The 20,742-nt window shown below is 38.0% G+C and overlaps 2 protein-coding genes across 6 annotated transcripts in view; one reads left to right on the plus strand and one right to left on the minus strand.

The window, feature by feature from the left end:
• Positions 1 to 374: 374 nt before the first annotated feature.
• pasha (partner of drosha) lies at positions 375 to 14,384 on the plus strand. Of its 3 annotated transcripts, XM_053761017.1 has the most exons (12): positions 375 to 610; positions 803 to 1,096; positions 1,971 to 2,210; positions 2,483 to 2,611; positions 2,889 to 3,031; positions 3,397 to 3,983; positions 4,518 to 4,636; positions 4,847 to 4,966; positions 5,363 to 5,571; positions 6,116 to 6,253; positions 6,676 to 6,795; positions 7,090 to 14,384. In XM_053761017.1, the coding sequence occupies exons 3-12, from the start codon at positions 1,985 to 1,987 to the stop codon at positions 7,369 to 7,371; spliced, it is 2,073 nt and encodes a 690-aa protein (XP_053616992.1). In that variant the 5' UTR covers positions 375 to 610; positions 803 to 1,096; positions 1,971 to 1,984; the 3' UTR covers positions 7,372 to 14,384. The 3 variants fall into 3 exon arrangements, with proteins under 3 accessions (XP_053616992.1, XP_053616990.1, XP_053616991.1); XM_053761015.1 differs by lacking the exon at positions 803 to 1,096; XM_053761016.1 differs by lacking the exon at positions 803 to 1,096 and having other exon boundaries at positions 1,975 to 2,210.
• Gld (Glucose dehydrogenase) overlaps positions 14,382 to 20,742 on the minus strand; it is a 34,401-nt gene continuing 28,040 nt past the window's right edge. For all 3 annotated transcript variants that reach the window (XM_053761020.1, XM_053761021.1, XM_053761019.1), the window contains exons 5-13: positions 20,389 to 20,647; positions 19,933 to 20,092; positions 19,581 to 19,682; positions 19,032 to 19,182; positions 18,410 to 18,494; positions 17,818 to 18,061; positions 17,338 to 17,602; positions 16,752 to 16,889; positions 14,382 to 16,159 (exon numbers count right to left, since the gene is read on the minus strand). In XM_053761020.1, coding sequence (XP_053616995.1) covers positions 16,070 to 16,159; positions 16,752 to 16,889; positions 17,338 to 17,602; positions 17,818 to 18,061; positions 18,410 to 18,494; positions 19,032 to 19,182; positions 19,581 to 19,682; positions 19,933 to 20,092; positions 20,389 to 20,647 — 1,494 coding nt within the window. In that variant the 3' untranslated portion in view covers positions 14,382 to 16,069. The remainder of the gene's footprint in view (positions 16,160 to 16,751; positions 16,890 to 17,337; positions 17,603 to 17,817; positions 18,062 to 18,409; positions 18,495 to 19,031; positions 19,183 to 19,580; positions 19,683 to 19,932; positions 20,093 to 20,388; positions 20,648 to 20,742) is intronic.

The following is a 20,742-nucleotide window of genomic DNA, read 5'->3' on the forward strand; positions in this document are numbered from 1 at the left end:
TGTAGCACTGCGTCTATGTCCTTACGTAGGCCGATATTCCTTTGTTCTATAGTGGGTTAATTTATGTCTCAAAAGCAGGAATGCATGTTTGTAAACCGATCACCCAAATACTTGACTGGATGAAGTAGGTACGAATTCGTTATTGGGTGTATTATTAGTCTTAGGAGAAGGTAGGTAGGAGTAAAATAAGTAAAATATACCTGTAACCCGGGTACTCTATCACAGGAGCATTTAGATGAATGAAACGACGTATGGTTGGTATGTGGAGTTCGATTTATTTGCCAGGAAATTTTAAAACCCGCATTTATTACATTAGTCGTCAATGTCAAATCGGCTACATGTCATATCTGTCACATCATGGCTGGTGGCGCTGGCCTAGCCTGGCTGGAAGTTCACCGTTTTGTGAATAGATTTATGTGTGAATTTTTTTGAGATTTCGATTTATTTTAAGTTCTCAGGAATGCAGATCTTGTATTTTCATAAACTTATAATTTTAAAATAGATGATAAGCACTCGTAACTAATTAGAAATTGTAAATTTGCTGTGAATCTAGTAAAGTGGTTCAATTTTAGTATTGATCAAACGCATCATCCCAACCCAAATAGGTCACGTAAGTAACCTCGATAAATTGCCGACTTCGTGCTTGCAACATGGTTTTATGTCTTCTCTTACGTTCGGAAACGACGTTGATTGCTTATCGATATCGTTAAACATTATATTGCAAATTTTATTTCATATTTTCGAATGGAATTTGAGAAAGTTAGACCATGATGTAAGTGAAATTTACGAGTTATCTTTCCAGACTCAGCATTGGACTGACCGTGCAACACTTCAGACGTATCCTCTCGTGTGTTACAGCAGTTTCGTTAAAGACTAGACTCTGTATTACTATTGTCAGAGTTTCTAGCCTTTGGCAACTCTGCGCTTTCCTCGCGGGTATATTGTGCTTCTAAAATGCGGTGACTCGCCTAACGAAAGTCTACAGCGAGCGATGGATAAAATCCAACTGTTGTAAAGCATTGGAATTTTAGTGCTATCGCTATTTGTGGACGATCTTTCTCCGGCTTTTGGGTTTAGTTTGTGGTGAGCCTGCAAGGTAAACACCATACTATTCAGGACTGAATTAAGTTTCATATTCAATTTAAATGTAGTAGGTATATGCAGAAGTTTATGAGTTCTGTTGATTGCATACACTTTCTCTGTAAATAGTCTGTATTTTAAGTATTTTTTGTTGCATTTAACTTGTGCTTAAATCAAATTTGTGCATTTACTTATTTTATTTCTTATGAAATACTTACATAGTGCTTTTAGATTGTATTCTGTGTTCTAATAAAATTCATAATATTCACCAAATTCAATCATTTTTATGTATCATCATATTTTCCATCAGATTCTAATTTTACAGAACAGTTGTTGTTAATCAGTGAAAATACAGTATTAGTAAATTTAAAAAAAAGGTACTTACATTGAAATAAATTTAACATATTTATAAAAAAAAATCTATATCACATTGACTTATAAATTTATGAAAATGTTTATCAAGCTGGGAGCTGCTATAATAGTAAAAAACCTTGGATCGAGAATAAATTCAATCAAGCTATAATTCAACATTTAATATGTATGAAATGGTCTGTTCACATTTCCCATTTTGTTTGAACTGTCATTGTCAATAAGATAGAATAGAATTATTATCTTCAAAAATGCATTAGTAGATAATCTTATGATACTTAAAATAATAAATATTTATTTTGAGCCATGCAGTACCATACAAACACATTTTCATTTACTTAATTGAAAAATAATTTTGATAGGAATGGGATTTTTGATTTGTATTTCTAGTTTAGTATTGAATGTGAAAAATAATTTAATCATACAAGTAGAGCTACCTTAGGTTTCAGTTTTCTCAGTTCAAAATAATTTGGTAATTTATCAAAGAGTCCCGAGCATGTTAAACCAATAAATATTTTTAGGTAGTTAGTTCAAAATGAGTGAAGCTGTAGAACCACCGACAAAGAAGCAGTGTGTAGAAAGAGATACAGATGTGGATTTCTCTAAGGACATGACAGACACAGAGTTTTCGGTGAGCGAGAACAAATACACCAACTATGTCAGCCGGGATGAGCTGGAACGGCTACGGGAGTTCCAGGTGCTCGACGAGGTCCGCTCCAACGATGAGGACAGCAATGACGAAGACTCCGACAGTTCTGATGGTAATGCAATCTGTTATTATAATTGGAATTTTTGTTTTCAAGGATAAGGATAAAAAACATATTAAGTATACAAAAGAATCCATCATCAGTTATTCCACAAGAAACTTAGTATACAAGTTTCTATATTATATCTATTTAAATAATAAGTTAATAGTTTTCTAGGGGAGAATACACATATTTACCACAAAGTAAAAACAATTTCCGTCGAAACTGCCAGTGAAACTAACGAAATTAAGTTGTGCAATAAATTTTAAATAAATAACTAATTACAGGCAAGTCAGAAGGCCTCCCCGAGGAAGAGATAGAGAAGATGTTGGAGGAAGACCTGCCTGAGAACTTCAAGGGAGCGCCCAAGCCCAAGGAGAAGCCCTATGTGACTAGACAAAAGATCGTTCTTGAAGGTAATGTTAAAGTTCTTTATTTACAGGGAATTAGTAAAAAAAAACGTGAATTTAGAGAGACTCCTTAACCTTTTCTATCCTGTGCCATCGGGATGCCGAATGTTCCACATTCCGTGTTTCGTTTCCATTATGTACCCTAGTAATCTATAACCAAGCAGTAGCTTAGTTATCGATTTACTCCACCTTCCATCTTTCCGTCTAGTTCTATCTATCAAATGCAATTGCGATTATTAAAGAAATTATAATAGAAGATATTTTTCCTATTTGTCTGTCACAGAAAAGGGTATAAACCACTTCGAAGTCCTCCCGCTCGACTGGATGATGGTGCGCCACTACAGCGGCATGCCGGTGTACATGCACCGCAGCACCCGCGTCTGCACGCTCGCGAAGCCCTACAGCTTGGGCAAGGGCAACACCAGGGTAGGGCACTCACCAGTACACTCCTGCCACGTTACAGATGATATACACTGGAGGATGGTGCGCACTACACGCCAAGCCGCCAGGACATATCCTGGGTATGTCAAGGCGGATCGAGTAACAATATTGTAGACTGAGAGGTGCCTCCAGGATCACTGTCTTTTTTCTCCCTCACCCTCGTTTGTCTCCAGTTTATTCTCGGCTCTGATGTCTAAAGCCCAAAACTCCAGTTGTTCGCGACGTAAATACACGTGTACTAAATTTCATCTAAATCGATTTGTTGCCTTCACCGGAAGCAACTGTCAATGTTAAGTCACATTGGATTAATAAGGGAAGATAAATATTTACTAAAGTTGTTATTTTTGCAGAGACATGACATACCAATCAGTGCGATCCCCTGTTTAGCCTACAGAAAAGCATTAGAAGAAGAGGCGAAGCAAAAAGAAATAGACAAGAAAATAGAGGAGCAAATAAAAAACGGCACATGGGTGAATAACATTAAGAACAATGAGAAAGCCAAAAAGAATACAGAAAAAGAAGTAAGCAATAACGAAAACAATGATAGTCCGGTGAATGCAAAAAGGAAAGAAAATGCGAAGTGTCCTTTTAGTCATAAACATAAAGCAGCTTTGAAAGACGATGAAAGTTTGGGTGAAAATCAAAGTAAAAATGTAGACGAGACACACAATTGTGACAGTGAAATACAAGAAGTTCCCGCTGATGCAGAAATGAATGGAGATGAAGAAAAAGAAGGGGTAAAAGAAGTCACCGAGAATGAAGAAGAGATACCGTTGAACAGACAACCGGTGGTTCTGCCTGGTGGGATTGTGATGCCTCCTCCAAGAGTGGAAACTGTCAACACTAGTTGGAAGACGCAGCATTTGTCTCATGAGCTGGTGAATGATTATTGCAAGAAGCTGTTCAAATTTAAAACCGTTAATATTATGCATTTCAAGTAAGTAATATGATTAATGAAAATCTACTTTTATTAATGTTATTTATCACTTTCCAGCCAAAACTATATCAACACCTAAAATTATATCAATACAGTTATTTTGTAAAAGAACCAACAAACACTTTTACATTATGACTGGTGTCGGATCTTATTCAAGTCGCCTAAAGGCGTTATGACTTACGAAGTGGCGAGTAGTTAGCGCGCAGGTTTCTTCTTGATGTTTTCGTTTACCGGCAGCAAGTGGTGATCTATGAAAACTACTTGAGTCAAATTGGTAAACAAACTCACGTGTAATGAATATGATTCAATATCCTACTAATACATGCATGAAAGTTTGTGAAGATGTATGTATGTTTGTTATCAATCCGTCCAGTAGTTTTAAAATCTACTGGACGGATTGTACAAATTTGGTACACGGATGGAATATAACCTCATCACATAAGGTACTTTTTATCCCGAGAGTCCCACGGGAGCGAAGCCCCGGAGCGCAGCAAGTCATTCATATATTCGCTCACTTATAGCTATTGTTTTAAGGCGTTGGGCAGACCGGCGTAAGTACACGAAGGCCCGCAAGGCGCTGCAGTTCCCCGCGCTGCCCGAGGGCACCAAACTCATCACCATCCCGGCACAGCCCGCCAACGGACAGGAAAATGGTAACTGCTTGCTGTGAACACTGTATTTGTTATGTATTCATCATATATTCATTTATTCATAATATATGTTTTTTTTTTGACACATGGATAAAAGTATCTGATTTGACTTGATAGCAACTACCCATTAAGTTGTCGCCTTTTTATTGCGATTTGAATTCCTAAAAAATTAATACCTCAGCACGATATCAAAAACATTGTGCATACCCGCAGGTAAAGCGACGAAGCGCGACTGCGTGATGAACATGAACGGTCGTAGCTACTTGTCCGTGTTCCACGAGTACGTGCGCCGCGCGCTGCAGAAACAACCCGTGTACGAGTTCAAGCAGCTCGGTGAGTTTGTGGTGGAATTGATAGTATAAGTCGTATTAAGCAATTGTTAAAAATTTAAGGCTCTTCGTATCGTTGTGTACACATGGCGACCCTGCCAGCAATTCAACTGGCTGGTTTGTTGGCTTTTGATGAAAAAGAACGAGCGCAATTACTCTGCAATAGGAAAGAAAATTTATTACTAAATATATTCTAATAAACTGAAAGAAACGCATAAAAATTACCCTCACTCATAGATGGGTCTGCGCCCGAATGTTTGGACAGAAATTGGATAAATAACAGACGTAAATCCATCTACTTTAGCTGTAATGAAAAATAAACCGTTCTTAGGGTCAGTTTAACAACTTTCTAATAAAATATCGGCAAGCGGTGTAACAGGCCCTTATTCTGCTTCAACAGAAAACGCGTCGACGCCGTATCAAGCGACGGTATACATCGGGGGCATGCAGTACGGGGTGGGGCAGGGCTCCAGCAAGCGCCAGGCCAAGTCGGCCGCCGCCCGCGCCTCCATACACATACTCATACCCGAGATGAGGAACGAATTGGACGCTGATGCCCCGCCGAAAGACCTCAAAGCGGCTGAACAAGCGTCTGATCCGGACTTCTCTGTGAGTCTTCTTACACGTTGTGTTATCCTGGTATTTTATGTGTGTCTTTGCTATATAGTGTCAGGGGTTGATTGGAGCCCTGGGGCTCCAGCAAGTGGCAGGCCAAATCCGCCGCTGGCCGGGACTCCATACACATACTCATACTTGAGATGAAGAGTGAATTGGATGCTGATGCCCCTTCGAAATATCTCATAGAAGCTGAACAAGCGTCCGATCCAGAATCCTCATGTCTTTTTATACGTTATGTTATCCTGGTGCTTCGTTTGGATGCTGATGTAATTCCAGAATACCAATACGGGTGAACAAGCGTCTGATTCGGATTTCCCGGTAAGTCTCTTTGGTATTTTTGTGGTCCTGGTACTTTATTATTACTTACAATCCATTACATATGAGGTCGTCCAAACCAAAGTGGACCTTAGGGCGGCTAGCACTTAGGTCTTTATTGCCGTTGTTCGAATACAAAACAAGGTCCTAGCCGCCATAAGGTCCATTTTAAATTGGACGACCACATATAATAGTGATTGTTATGTATTGTTGTCCCCAGTTCTTCGACTGCGTGGGCATAGAGGACCCGCGCATCACGGAGTTCTGCGCAGCGACGTGTGAGCCCTCGCCGCACGCCATCCTCCGCACGTGTCTGCTCAGGAACTTCGGCGCCGGCGACCGACACATACACACCGAGGTCGCTCTTTCTCCTCTCTTCTCTCATCTCCTCTCATCTCACGTTGTTTACAAACGATAAAGTACACTGGAAAGTATATCCTCGACCAAATCGTTTTTCAACGACTGATATTTAAAAATAATCTTCACCAAACCATTTTATAACTGTTGATATTTAAAAATACAGCCTAAAATCCGATCTCCTACTTATTTCCTTCACTTCGCCCGGTGTTCGGCATCCTTAATTGTCGAACACGTGGCACGTATGATAATGACACGCCTTTTTCCTTATGACAACTACTTAACTTTGAAAAGTTTCGTATGTCTTTCGTGACGTTAGAACACAAAATCTTTCCATCTAGTCCATTGGATTACGAATATTTCGAATAAGTATAAAATATTTCCAAATTGTCTTTATTTAATGTACCTTTTATTTTGTGACAGATGAAGAAGCTCGAGTTCCAGAACATCGAGCTGACGATGAAAGTGGGGAAGCATACGGCCACTGTGGTGTGCAAGAACAAGAAGACTGCCAAACAACGCGCTTCGCAGGCCATACTGCAGGTAACTTCGTTTGTAATGCAGTAGCCTCTTTATATATCATGGTGTCCTGGTACTTGAACAGTCCTTAATTGAAACAAAGAGTGATTGATATGTTTCTCTAAGCTTATTCTCATCATTTTATAGGTCTGGTACTTTGATGCCATCATTAATATTTTTGTATCGACATTTTGATGAACCTAAGATGTCATAGTTTCTGTTCCCAGTTTGCTCATATTATCTCTTTATATATTATGCAATCCTGGTACTTAAAAAGCGTAATTTCATCCGGGATAAAAAATTTAAACAAAATTGTAGGCTCTCCACCCGCACGTGCGCTCCTGGGGCTCCTTGCTCCGCCTTTACGGCTCCCGCTCTGTAAAGAGCTGCAAAGAGAAGAAGCTGGAAGAGCAGCAGATCACTCTTTTACAAGACAAGGCCCGTCACAACGAACCCAACTATGCAGTTTTGGAGAAACTACGACACGAGATGAGGAAGCTTCGGGAGAGGGACGAAGCGGTGGTGCCTATAGGGACTCTAGTGGTCAAAGATGATCTCCCAACACACTCGGGGTCGAATCTCAACAACGTGGAGCTGTGACAAAAGGCGTTAGGTTGCGAGTGAATGTTGTACGTATGGCTGCTACAGTTCACTGGCGATATAACTACCAAGTTTTGATGTTATCATGTGTTATTAGATTCTTTTTATTTAGAAGCATGGTCTTATTAGTGATGTATATACTTTAACACTTCCCGTAAATAGTCATAATGTAAAAATGTAATGTGATTGGGATGAACGAACGATATTTTCCACATTAGTAAGTCTTTTGAATATCCTTGTGTATGTTATGGACCGAGTAACAAATAGGGATATTTTCTCAATGCCCACAAATTACATCAGGAAAGAAAAAAAGAATTAACAACTTATTAATTTATTGTCTCGAAATTATGTATAAATGTTATTGGTAGTTTTGTATCGGTTCTTGTTAGCTCGTCGCTTTGCTCCTCAACCTACCTGACTTCACTACTACTTTTACGATTACTAAAAATGATTCAACCGATTTTCAAATCTGGTTTTGTAACGGCCCACAGGCTGAGCGCCTCTATAAGCCGACTTTGACTCATAAATATTATAACAATACCCGGATAATTATATTATAGTTATTATCTCATTATGGACATACAGTCTCCCTATAAAGAGTAGAGAAATTAAACGAACTTATATTTTTGTGTATTTTTTTGTTGCAATACCAAATGTAATGGTCAAGACTGGCTGAACACTCACAAGAACAAGATAGCGACCACAATTATTTTCTATTATTTATTAGATTGTAACTAAAACTACGTGGGTATTTTTAAAAGTGCCCTATTAAGTACTTGGTCCATGACGTACATATTGGACCGTAGTATTCTCATAATTATTAATAAAAAAAACTGCTTTGATAAAAAAAAAACTTAGCTTGTAAGTACATACTTAGGTCTTCAATAAGTGATAAAACTTGCATCAATTAGGATATAAGTAATTTGATCTATATTTACTAAGTTAATAGTGATATTTGTTCGGCTACCTGTGGCATAGAACAATGAGTCCCGTGGCGATTTGTGGAACTATAAATAATATATCGGCCATGTTGTTGTTATCAGCGACTGTGGCGTCACCTATGCGGGAAGTTTTTCTTGTCATGGACTTTAAGTTGCGCACGGTTTCGACTAGATGTCGCCTTTGTACGTGAAAATAGTATTCAGAATTTGTATATACAATGAACATAGATGTTACTTAAAACCTAATTAACTAAATACTACTAAACAGAACAAATAACTTTTTGACGTAAAGTACATATATGGCTATCTCTTTCATCTGTTGCCCAATCGTTCCATCTTGCGCGGGGAAATGTATATTGCGATCAAACCACAGCGATTTGTCTTCTTGAAATCTTTCATCAAAAGGTTCTTAGGAGTGCGGGCTGCAGTATGATCTTCATGATGGAAACTGACAAAATTCAATTTGAAATATATTTTTTCCCATCATCTGTCTTGTCAACAGCAGCGACGCCGGCACCGCTTCAATAAAATGTTTTAAAAATAGAACGTTATATTCAAAGCGGATCAAGTTAAAGCCGTGTGCACTGTAGGCCAACGAATGTATTTCTATCTCTTTTTAACTCTATAACAATATGCTATAACTAATTTTGTTTATCTATGTCTAGATTATTATCTATTTATCTATGATCTGTGAATTATGTAAATTATGAGCTTTATGTAGAGTACGAAAATGCGTTAAGTTGAATTATTTCATAGAAAATATAAAGCAGTAATATATTTTATATATGTGAAAATATGTATGTTTTGTAGCGTCTTAACACGAAGTCCGTTTAAGATATTAGTAAAATTACGCTCCGGCAATATGACCTTCATTGAAATGTGAGCTTTACATCGTCCTTTTAAGACATAATTTACATTAACAAGATGCTCTCATCTTGTTAATGTATAAGCGGCTTGTTAGCTGTCAACTCTTTGACAGCTAACAAGCCGCTTATATGTTGTCAATGTAAAGTATGTCTAAAAGAGACGAATTAAAGCTCACTTTTCAATGAACGTCATCTTGCCGTATAGGAGTGGAGCGGTAGAAGTGTGCTATGACCTTTAGTCCTCATAGTACATACGCGTGTACGAAGCTGTCTAGTCTAGAGTGTAATTTGCACTAAGAATCCAGTCTCATTGCTCTCCGTCATCCTCCGTTGCTTAACGTCGACGACTGACGAATGACAACGCACGTCAATGTGAAAACATATGTGAAACTATAAAGCGACAATGCTCTGCGTCGACGCAACGGAGCGTAATGGAGCAATGGGCCTGGGCCCTAAAAGGCCATCTTTAAATTACGTCACACGAATTGTATTACTTTTTCACTCCTCACAGCTGGTCATATTTGTGAGACTCAGAGTGTGACATCACATATTTTCAACTAGTTTTTATTTTATTTAAAATGTGACGTCACGAACTTTAAGACCCATCCTAGCTTCTTATCAATGTTACTCTTGATTCTCTCCCTCTTTAAGTGTGGCATAATTTGTGGATGATACTTAATAATATCCCTTAAGTTATTTTATATAAAATATAGAATTTCTCTAAACAACGTTCATAAATAAATACAATGATTGATTGATTGATTGATTGATTGATTGATTGATTGATTGATTGATTGATTGATTGATTGATTGATTGATTGATTGATTGATTGATACAAAACGGCGAAAAAAGCTGTATTAAATTGTAACATGTGATAGAAGTAACTTGAAACCACATTATTAGATATCTTGAAACTTAAATTTAACATAGCTAAATTATTAATTTCTAAAGAGAGTTTAGGTATAATATGTTATAGCGATAATAAGCAAGGGACCTTTAAGCTATGGAATGCTAACATCTTATCAAACAAAAATTCGGTGCTTAATCAATGTTGGTATAATTTTATAAATGCGAACTTTAATAATACGTCTTGTAATCAATTCACTCGATCGACAACAAAATTTAGATATAAGATTTAAGTGTTCGATGGCGCGTAGGGAATATTGCGCGAAGCTCTCACTAGATGGCGTCAGGATATAGGATAGTTGCTTGTGTATAAAATGAAATGTATAAATTCACATAATGAATCACTATAATCAAACGTCACTTTCATTGGTCAAGTTTATTTATAGTAACATTTGGTAGATATGTGTTTGTTCTCATTAAAGTGTAATTAAAACGCTTTTTGACGTCTCTTGTGATGTCATGCCTCATATAATTTTGTTATTGACACTTGATAAAAAGTATCTGTTTTGTTTTGATTTGGTTTGATGGCAACAATTGTATCATATTAGGAGAGCCATGCTCGGTTGCGTTCGTTGACGGATCAACGCAGGACGTAAACATTGTATATTGGACTGTCGACTTACTTCAGTGTCAAAACCAATAGAAAATAATGGAGCATTTTCGAGCAATGTGGCATCTCTCTTAGGATGTAGTGTGTGTGTAAATAATAAATGAAACTAATATGGAAACGAATGGCGTACAAGTTTTTGCACTTATCAAAATAATAGCGATATATAAAATATTTATAATATTTGGGCTGAAATATGTTGTATAGATGTTAAGTATTACAAAACTTTATAATAGTATTTACGGTCAAAGTAAACAGTTTCAGAGGTCTTAGTGCGGGTTTGTGTTTCACTTCTCACTATCGAGTCGATTCAAAATGAGACGCAGTGAACCAATTACATTTCGTTGCACAATGGCGCGATGTGATTGGTTCGCTGTCTCTCACTTCGAATCGACTCGATGGTTAGATGTAAATAGCAGCCGCGCTGGGCACAGTGCTCGTAACCACAGCTGTCGAGACCATGAAGTCCAACCGAGTAGGTTTGTTTGTGAAATCGTCATTAACGTAAGTTTACTATAAGATAATACTTATCTATTTTGTTATTTGTAGGACTCGAGACAAGCAAATAAGTACTTTTGTGCATTATGGCAAGCAAATATAGTTATAGTGTATAGTTCTGTCTACGCGTCAAAGAGTGGACAAAAGCAATATGTAATTTTGCTTTAGCAACTTCGGAAGTTCAGAGCCGTTCGAAGTGATTATTGAGATGGATATTTAATTAATTTAGCGCTTAATGTGGATCTGCAATTCACATCTCACTTTTTTTAATCGAGTCGGAATTGCTATTCAGACGGCGTTCGACCAATATGCGACCTGTTGTCATGTCCCTACTGCCTCACATCCAGCACTATGGGGGACCTGAGACCACCGACAGAGCGATCAGCATGATCACATCTCATTATCGAAGTTCAAATTCAAAATTTAATAATTTATTCAGAATTTATACCTTCTCAGGCACTTTTTCACGTCAATTTTTAATTTAAATAGTAATTTCTCACATGCTACAAAGTACTGGAATTTCGGAACGACCACTGCTGAGAAGAAATGCCGAAAGAAACTCATTTGAACAGTGTTGATCCCTATCATGCCAGTAGTGAGACAGATAACCAATCGCAGTATTGTGACGCGACGACAACCACACTACGATGTGATTGGTTAGCTGAGATCGATAGTGTGATGTGAATTGCAGACCCACACTAAGCTATCTCTCGTAAGAATCTTCAATTGGATGTCTAAATCAACACAAAAATGAGTCAACAAAATTTTTTTATAGTGTGAGAAGTAGTTATGTCTTAGATTACGCACTATATAAGAACCGGTGAATGAAAATAAACGAATGACTGAATATTTGTCTGAATATAGTAGGTTAATTATTATTTATAAAATATTACGCAAAAGTTTAAACTATATTGCCTAACATGGAGACATTGATTAATACAAATTTGGCAATACCCAGTGATTATTTAAAAAAATATATTTTTTATCAATACATATTATCAATGTGATGTAACCGAACATTTAAAAATTTACATTTAGATAATATTAAATTTAGATTCATTGTATAACAAAAACCATCCTAATAATAATATAGTAATAATGTTTAGTCTCATGTCTAGTTGGGATTTAACAATTTACGTCATTAGACATATAACCTATGAAAATCATATAGCAGGCGAGGGCAGACATTACTTAGGCTTCATGTATCTAGTGCTGAATTATCGCCAATAAGGATTTCGCAACAATGCGTTTTGCAAAATGTAAAAAAAAAAAACTTTAAAAAATATATCTTATTAACCTTAACCCTCGCGTGAGATTACTACGCCACAATTGAGTAAAATGTAATGAAAATTTCATACGCTCCTATTTAATTGTTGGTTCATATGCAATAGAGAGTTGGCGGTGGTGCGATAGAGACGGTATGATATTTCCTTAATACGTATTTAGCTAAAATATGACACTAAAGATGTTAACATTTTGCGCAACGCACATGCAAAAAATGTGTGTTCATTTTGCGAAGAGCACAAATACGCGTCAGATCCGACATAATACATGCAGTACAACAATTATGAATATACTGTCATTGATATAGTATTTTGTAGCTGTTGATCATTACTTATTTTTATAGCAAAATGACATTAATCGATGTACTTGCTATATATATATGTAGGTATATAAGTTAATGCTAAAAAGAGATCCATATAAATGAACTTTTTTAAGTCTGTAGAATATTTAATTTATCATTGTCGACAATGTAATATGTAGTGAATTTTCGACAAATTTTTTAGCTTAAATTAAATCTAGATTGACGAAAGGTATTATACACCGTAAATTTTTAATTATTCCATAAAATAAATGGGGCTATCAGTACCTATTACTGATAATATGTGCATAAAAATCGAAATCCAAAAAATCAGTAATCATTGGTTATAATACTTGGAGTGTGCCACCTGAGTTCGTAGTCTTCGCTTCATAGTCAAGGTAGGTTCAGTACAGCGGTTCACACAAAGTCTATTTTCATTGATAATTTTTTTTATTTATTTTTTGCCTATGCCAGGGTCATTGCACGCGAGAGCGAGAGAACACGATAAACTATGAATTGGAATAATTTGAGTTTAAACTACGTCCGTAAATTCATTGATATTTTGGGATAAACGCAAACCTAAATTTTGATGACTCACATGTATTAATAGGGTCTTTAATATTTTTTGGCATAATTAAAAATGTATGGTGCATTGTAGTATTTGGGCCATTGTGTGTCAGTAATTTTTGAAATATGAAATTTTATTCGAAACCCACAACGTGAGTTATTTTCGAAGCGTCAAAGTAAAATATTTTATTATAATTATATTATGTATGTAAGTAGCTTAAAAGGTATACACCGAATTATCATTAATGTATGTGCTGAGTTTTTAAGCTGTTACTTTTTCATTATCGTATTACTTGGCTCCGTGCAAGGCAACACCTTTGCTTTAGATAAATAATCAACAGCTTATCCGATCTTTGATTATCATATGCTGTTGTTTTTTGTATTATTTATGATCTAAATGCATTTGTTCAAAAGCCCCGTCACGAAAAGATTAATGAAGTACATCAACAAAGTACTAGTTTACTAAATTCGATCATATGGTTTTGATCTTTTAGATATACGTAATTTTATTTAATTTTATTTTGCACATTTAATTACCCGACCGTGGAGATATATGTTTTTAAAAATACTTAATTTAGAAAAGTTTTATTTCGTATTTTTTATTTTATCCAATTATTGTGAAACACCTTAGCTTTTCGTGGCGGGGCCTATTCATTATTTTCTTGTGTCAATCAATGTGTTGAACAGACCTATGTCATTAGACTGCCTCTAGGGCGTCCTGTCTTGCGCGTCCCTTATGAAATTTTTAACGTGTTTGCGCAAAGGAAATACACCCTTGAATTTAAATTATTTTCTGTGGCTGTGATTACAACCTTTTTGAGGGTGTGTTCTGCGCCTGATTCATACAAGCTCAGCGTCGCGTCGCGTCACGAAGCGTTTCGCAGCTCACGTAGGACAGGCGCTAGGCAGCAAAACGCGATAGACATATATTATTTTTTGCCTAGATTTAGATAGCTATTTTCATTATTATATGTTAAGGGAATAACTTTTGTATGACGAAAATGTTTTACCATATTTATGCCGGGAAATAAAAGTTGTCAAGGTATTCAAACTAGTTTTATTTATAAATAAACCGTAAACTTATTCTAGTTTCCGGGCACACATGTAGCCGTAATATGATTCTCAACATCTTAAAAATATAGCGAACTTAAAACTTAATAGGCAAGGTTAGTTTGAAAGTTAATTTGAGAAACTATGGTTTAACTTGCTTTCAGATAAAAAGACTTATGCCGTTATTCATAAAAAAGTTAAAGCTAAAATATTTTGTCACTATATTGTAAGAAGAGTTACGGATTTTAAATTGATTGGGAAAAGAAGTAGGGGAGCCGAAGAAGAGGTGGACGAAGTTCGTTAAAGCAGGATGTGGGTAAAGAAGAAGTAACGGATCGGTCATCAGACAGGGAGAAGTGGAGACTGACCTACCGACCACAGAAAAGTGGGATAACGGAAGGCTGATGATGATGTTTTGTTACTATCGCACTTTATAACATTAGATATTTACAGAAAGAGACAAAACATCCTTTAGCTAAGACGTACATACGCTTTAACTTTGTGAATAACAGGGTAAGCATATAACCGCTATTGTAGGTATTGCTATCATATCTACAATAGCTGTTGAAAACAAAGTGAAATTTCATAATCTTTCGTTCAAATATTGCATAAACAAAGGATTTATCTGATGAGCTGTCAAACGTAAAAAAGATGGTTTTTATACATTTTATGAAAAACAGTGCAGGTTAGAGAAATATAAAAATTAAAAACAATATTGCTGTTATGTTTTTTTAGAATCGTGTGAATATTGAAATTAATAATAACAAAACATTTCTAAACAAGGGAATGGCACAATAGAACGAATAGTATGTCAATGTGAGTAACAAGGGAAAATTAGTTATTTTGTAAACTGGCAAGTTTTTAGGCGAAGCCCTATAGTTTTAAAAACCATAAACCTATGTATAAAAGATGGCGGGTATTGTCAGGTGTGTCGGTTGGTCTGAAATGGTTAAAACAACAGATTATATAATACTTGGTATAGTAACCAAACTATGTATAATTAAAGGAACGGAAAAAAGATGTTTATTCTAAAACTTACACAAAGTGAACTATTAGCTTTATTAATATCCTAAATTCTTCCTCAAAATAGTGTCCTCCCATTCAAACTAAATATCAAAATAGAGTATTAAAGATACTAATAAATACTAATTTGTACGATAGACACTAGTGCCTCAGTTAAACATTGCACATTCAGAATTGTGATTTAGCTACATTTTAAAACTAACTAAAAATACTGCAACAGGTACAAATTATGTAGATATTTATAGATATTGTAAGATAGGAAGATTTTATTTTTTCCTGCTATGGTAACCCGATAACGTCAAAATGATTTAATTGAACGTCGTATGTGTAATGTGTTTAATGAATATGCAAGGGGCTTGGACTTTTTCGAAGTTTCCAACTATAAGGGTCATTTTTATCAGAAAAACAAACATCTACATTTTCTATACAAATATGCGATCAGCGGATCTTACTTTAATAGATAGTAATCTAAAATCAATTTTTTTCAGTGTCATGGATGAGCAATTCCGAGTAGGTACCCTATATTTTGTACAATGAAACCTATTCTATATGACAGCCTTAGTTTCTTACAACTTTGTATATTCGTGCTGTGACAATATTTTTCTGGTAACGGTTCATAAAGGTAACACTTCAAGGTATTTTGGTGGTGATGTCCGCTCACGTCCACCGCTGCCACGGCAAGTACTGGGTCTCGCTGGCTTGCAGCACGTTGGAGATCCCGCCATGGCTGCCCAGGGGGTAGGGCGTCTGAAAAAGGAAAGAAAAGTACTATACTACTACTCTCTATACCACTCTTCTAAGTTATACCGATGTGCGCAGAAATCAATATATTATTTACATGACGCGAAGATAATTTTAGCCAGTAAAATGTATCGGCCAAAGATACGTGCTACGTGCTCGAACAAAAGTTTTTTAGCGAATTAGCACCAAAGAGGTTGGAGGATAAATTTGGAAGAAATATTGGGGAAACCTTTGCCCAGCGCAGCGGTGGGACAATAAAGTTTAATAATAAAAGCGCCAGTCATATTGTTAATGTTCTTAAATGCACCCACCCTAAGTACCTAGATAAACTTCGTCGTTTGATTGCGTTCATTCGACTTGTTTCCGCTCAAGAATACTTAGAACCACTCATGAACCATATATATCCTCTCATGGATGTCGTACGAAGCGACTAAGGGACATAGCATTAGGCAGCTGATAGGGAACAATAACATTCCCAAGGTTGACATCCGCTAGGGTGATTCGAATCTTCACAAAAGTTATTTGACGCTGAACCCGGGCTTCACGGCGTCACAGCCCCGAGCACATACAGAGACGGCAGAATTGGTGTGTGACTTACGTGCGTGCCGAGCCAGCGCTGCTTGATGAAGTCGGCGGCGCGCTCGCCGATCATGACGGCGGGCGCGTTGGTGTTGCCCGAGCTCACGGCCGGCATCACGCTGGCGTCCGCCACGCGCAGCCGGTCGATGCCTTGCACCTGAAGTTGTACATTATAGCATTGAAGGCTTACCATCATCTCATAACGCATTCGAATTTGCGACCTAAACTGATCTGATCTGCATTGCAAATTCATACTATCGACTTAATTTATAGCATGAATGCGATTTATTTTAGGTTCCTAAATTGAATTGAGTCGTATTTGAATAATTCCGTAAAAGTTGATGGTAGGCCTTATGGTTAACGAGATTATTTTTGTTGTTCGACGGCCTCGCTAAAGGCGAAACAACTCGCCTTGGCAATGTAGGTAGGATAAAACAGCCCGTGATTTAGCTTACACCGCGTGATATTCACAATTAAGCAGCTAAAGTCGAAATTTACATCTGAGCATTTTTCGGCTTCTTCAACCACCATAGCGCATCGGAAGTGGAACCCTGGAGCCGCTTTCATTTTTTCTATGGTAGACTTCAGCATGATGGAAGTGTTACCTGAAGCAAGTTATCCACCACAGCAGTAGGGTCTCCCCTGGGCCCCATCTTGCACGACCCTGCCTGGTGGTTCTCCGGCGCGGTCTGCATCCTGACCGCGCACTCCCAGTATGCGTCGCAGCCAAACTTGATCTTCTCGCAGCCTGACACCGGCGTCTTGTCCAGCTTCACGCCGTATCTCTTCAGCGCTTTGGTTTCCGAGAGCTTGATGGCGAATTTGATGCCTTCGATGAGGGTCTTCACGTCGTCTGGGTGGGTTAGGTAGCTGTAATAAACATTGTGAAAAAATGAGTGAGAGACAACATGGGGAAAAATGAGCAAAAAGAAGTGATCAAGATCTATGTCAGTATAAGTGGGAAATAGAAACGATAACAAATATGCTAAAAATCAGGGAATCTCGAAATCTATTTATTTATGGACTGTTCTGCAAGTGGATTGATCTATTTTCCAATGGGAGGCAAGTATGTAAATGGAACTCACTTGGCAAAAATATTAGGGTACTCTTTAGGATCGGCGCTGGCAATCTCCAGCCGTCCCCTGCTTTTAGGATGCAGCACTGTGGGTATAATCTGTATGGTCCGGGAGCCGTTGTCGAGGCGCTCCCCGACCATGCCCGTCTTTGCGCAGTCCGCGAGGAACCCGCCGAAGAACAGCTGGATGTCTGGGTTGTCGTTCGCGGGGTTTGAGTATTTGGTGTTGATGAATGCTGTCACTTCTGATATGCCTGGGAATTATAAAAACTCGTAAGCTGGTCGTCTCCGTGGTATTTCTGCTTAGACTGTGGATCATCAAACTAAACTAAAATTTAACGGTGTGTCCTATAGATTGCACATTGAAAGACTATTAAGAGTATTTATAATGACGCACTTTGTCACGAGGTGTGAATGGCGACATTTAACTCAAATTAATAGGACTAAACTTACACAGAGAAAGAAATCACAGAGAAGATTGGTTGTGTGTGTTGTAGTTGGATTAATGTTGATTGGATCGTGTGGGTCACTTCACGTCCAAACTTTCTTATGATTTGGCCTGAAGTAAGCAAAGAAGAAAAAGAATTGAGGAATAATCGTACCAGTTCCAGACATGAGTCCGTCTCTGAACAGCAGATACTCCATTGCTGTAGCCCAGTTGAGCGCAGCTGTGTTGTTATCATTGATCTGGAATCAAAATCATCTTTATTTGAAGACCTCTGTGGCGCAGTGGTAAAGTTCTTGCCGCTGAACCGAGAGGTCCCGGGTTTGATCCCCGGTCGGGTCATGATGGAAAATGATCATTTTCTGATTTGCCCGGGTCTTGGATGTTTATCTATATATGTATTTTCTATAAAATATAGTATCGTTGAGTTAGTATCCCATAACACAAGTCTCGAACTTATTTTGGGGGTAATAATCTGTGCTTTGGGGCTAGCTCAATCTGTGTGATATGTCCTAATATATTTATATATCCCTGTAGTATAATCTTATCTTTAATCTTTATTTTAATATCATTATGACAGTGATCCTACCAATTATTACAGTTTGTGAAGATTTGGCGACTGCACAAAGATCTTGAAAAACAAATCATCTATCAACCTGGTACCAACCAATAATCGTGTCATTCAAGCATCATAGGAATTAAATGACTCTCTTTCGCCATTTCGTCGTGTAAAACTGCCTGTGAAGGTGTACTTTCTAAAGCAATTCTTTGAATTTGACCTGGAAGTTGAGGAAGTGCGCCACGTGATTGTGCAGGTTCCTGCCGACGGCGGGCAGCCGGTGCACCAGTTTGACGCCGGCCCGCGCCAGCACGTCCGGGTCCCCGATGCCGCTCAGCTGCAGCAATTGGGGGGACGCTACTGTGCCCGCGCTGAATTATGTTACGGTTACAGTTATTATATACATGTATTCAAACAAAAGAATCAGTGGTTCCTTCAGTGGTTGATGGCATGTCGTATAAGAAGCGTGTTATGAAATGCAAGTTATAGACAGCACTTCAGCGAGTGTGTACAGGAATTGTGTGATATTAGCCCTGTACCGTTTCGCTACTACCCTACTTGAGAGTCCCTTTCCTACCCGACCTGGTAAAGTCAGGATTCTCTTCCCGCGTCGATATTTCCCGAATCCCACAATTTGGTTACCTTTTTAACTTCCGTGCAACACTGTAGGTAGGCATCTGTGTTTCCATCAGAATCTTTCTATTAGATTGACGTCAAACGCACTCAAATAAAAAAAATATAAAATATTCTTACACAACAACTTACATACCTCACAATAATCTCGTTGTTAGCGAATATAGTCTCAGTTCCTCCGAAGCTGTTCAGGACTTCCACCGCGTACGCCTGTCTGGTCGTCTGGTTGATTAAGACCCTGCAATTTATAAAAAGCTGTAATAACACAACACAAATTTCCAGTGCAAAGTACTATTACAAATTCCATATTTGAAATTGAAATCAATGCACCATATAACAAAAAGACGATAGAAAAGAAGGAAGAATCGAAGACATTTAATAATTACGGTGATAATTATACGAAATAAGTTCTATTTCCTTTGTACTTAGTTTTCTATTTTTAAGTTATATATTTAACTACAACGTTGAGTACATTAATAAATAATTACCTGGTAACGGTAGCATTGAGCATGATATGAAGATTGGGTCTATTCTTGGCGGGGCGGAGGAAGGCGCGGGCGACGGACAGACGAGAGCCGTTGCGGTTGGTGGTCTGCGCGATCATGAACCCGGTGTGGTGCTGGCCGTTGAGGTCACGGACTTGGTACCCTGAAGTTTGCAATGCAATACATTATTCGTTATCCAACAGCCATATTGATGAGACTGCCTCCAGATTGACACTGCCCTGTCTTCGGCTACCGACCTTCTATACTGTATTTCAACATGAAGGATGGAATGGAGCCCCTCACCTCTCACGAATGTCCCGCGTAGATCCCGCGTCCTTCGATAAACTATTATGAGAAAATAGTTCGGCCAGCGGTGCTATTGCTTTTATTAATGTGAATGTGAATCTTCACTTACCTACGCTGAAAGGATATACATAAATACATAAAATAAATGCTTACCCAACTCTTCGCCAGCCTTGACAATGCTGGAGCTGAGCGGCGGGTGGTACGGGAACTGCGATACTGTGAGTGGTCCGCCGGCGGAGTGGAAGCCCTGGTCCATCTCATCCAGCTGCTTGTTGTCTTCGGACTTCAGGAAGTAGGGCAGCACGTCGTTGTAGGACCAGCCTTCGTTGCCGGCCGCCGCCCAGCCGTCGTAGTCAGCGCGGGACCCTCGCATGTACATCATACCGTTCATTACAGAGGTGCCTCCGAGGACCTGGAAACAATGACAATGCATGGTCACCTTAATCCTGGGTTTGTTCTTATATGCATGCATCTGAATATTATTATGCAAGGTCACATGAGAGAATT

This window comes from Plodia interpunctella, chromosome 21 (genome assembly GCF_027563975.2).
Source record: "Plodia interpunctella isolate USDA-ARS_2022_Savannah chromosome 21, ilPloInte3.2, whole genome shotgun sequence".
In the NCBI taxonomy this organism is placed as follows: Eukaryota; Metazoa; Arthropoda; class Insecta; order Lepidoptera; family Pyralidae; genus Plodia; species Plodia interpunctella.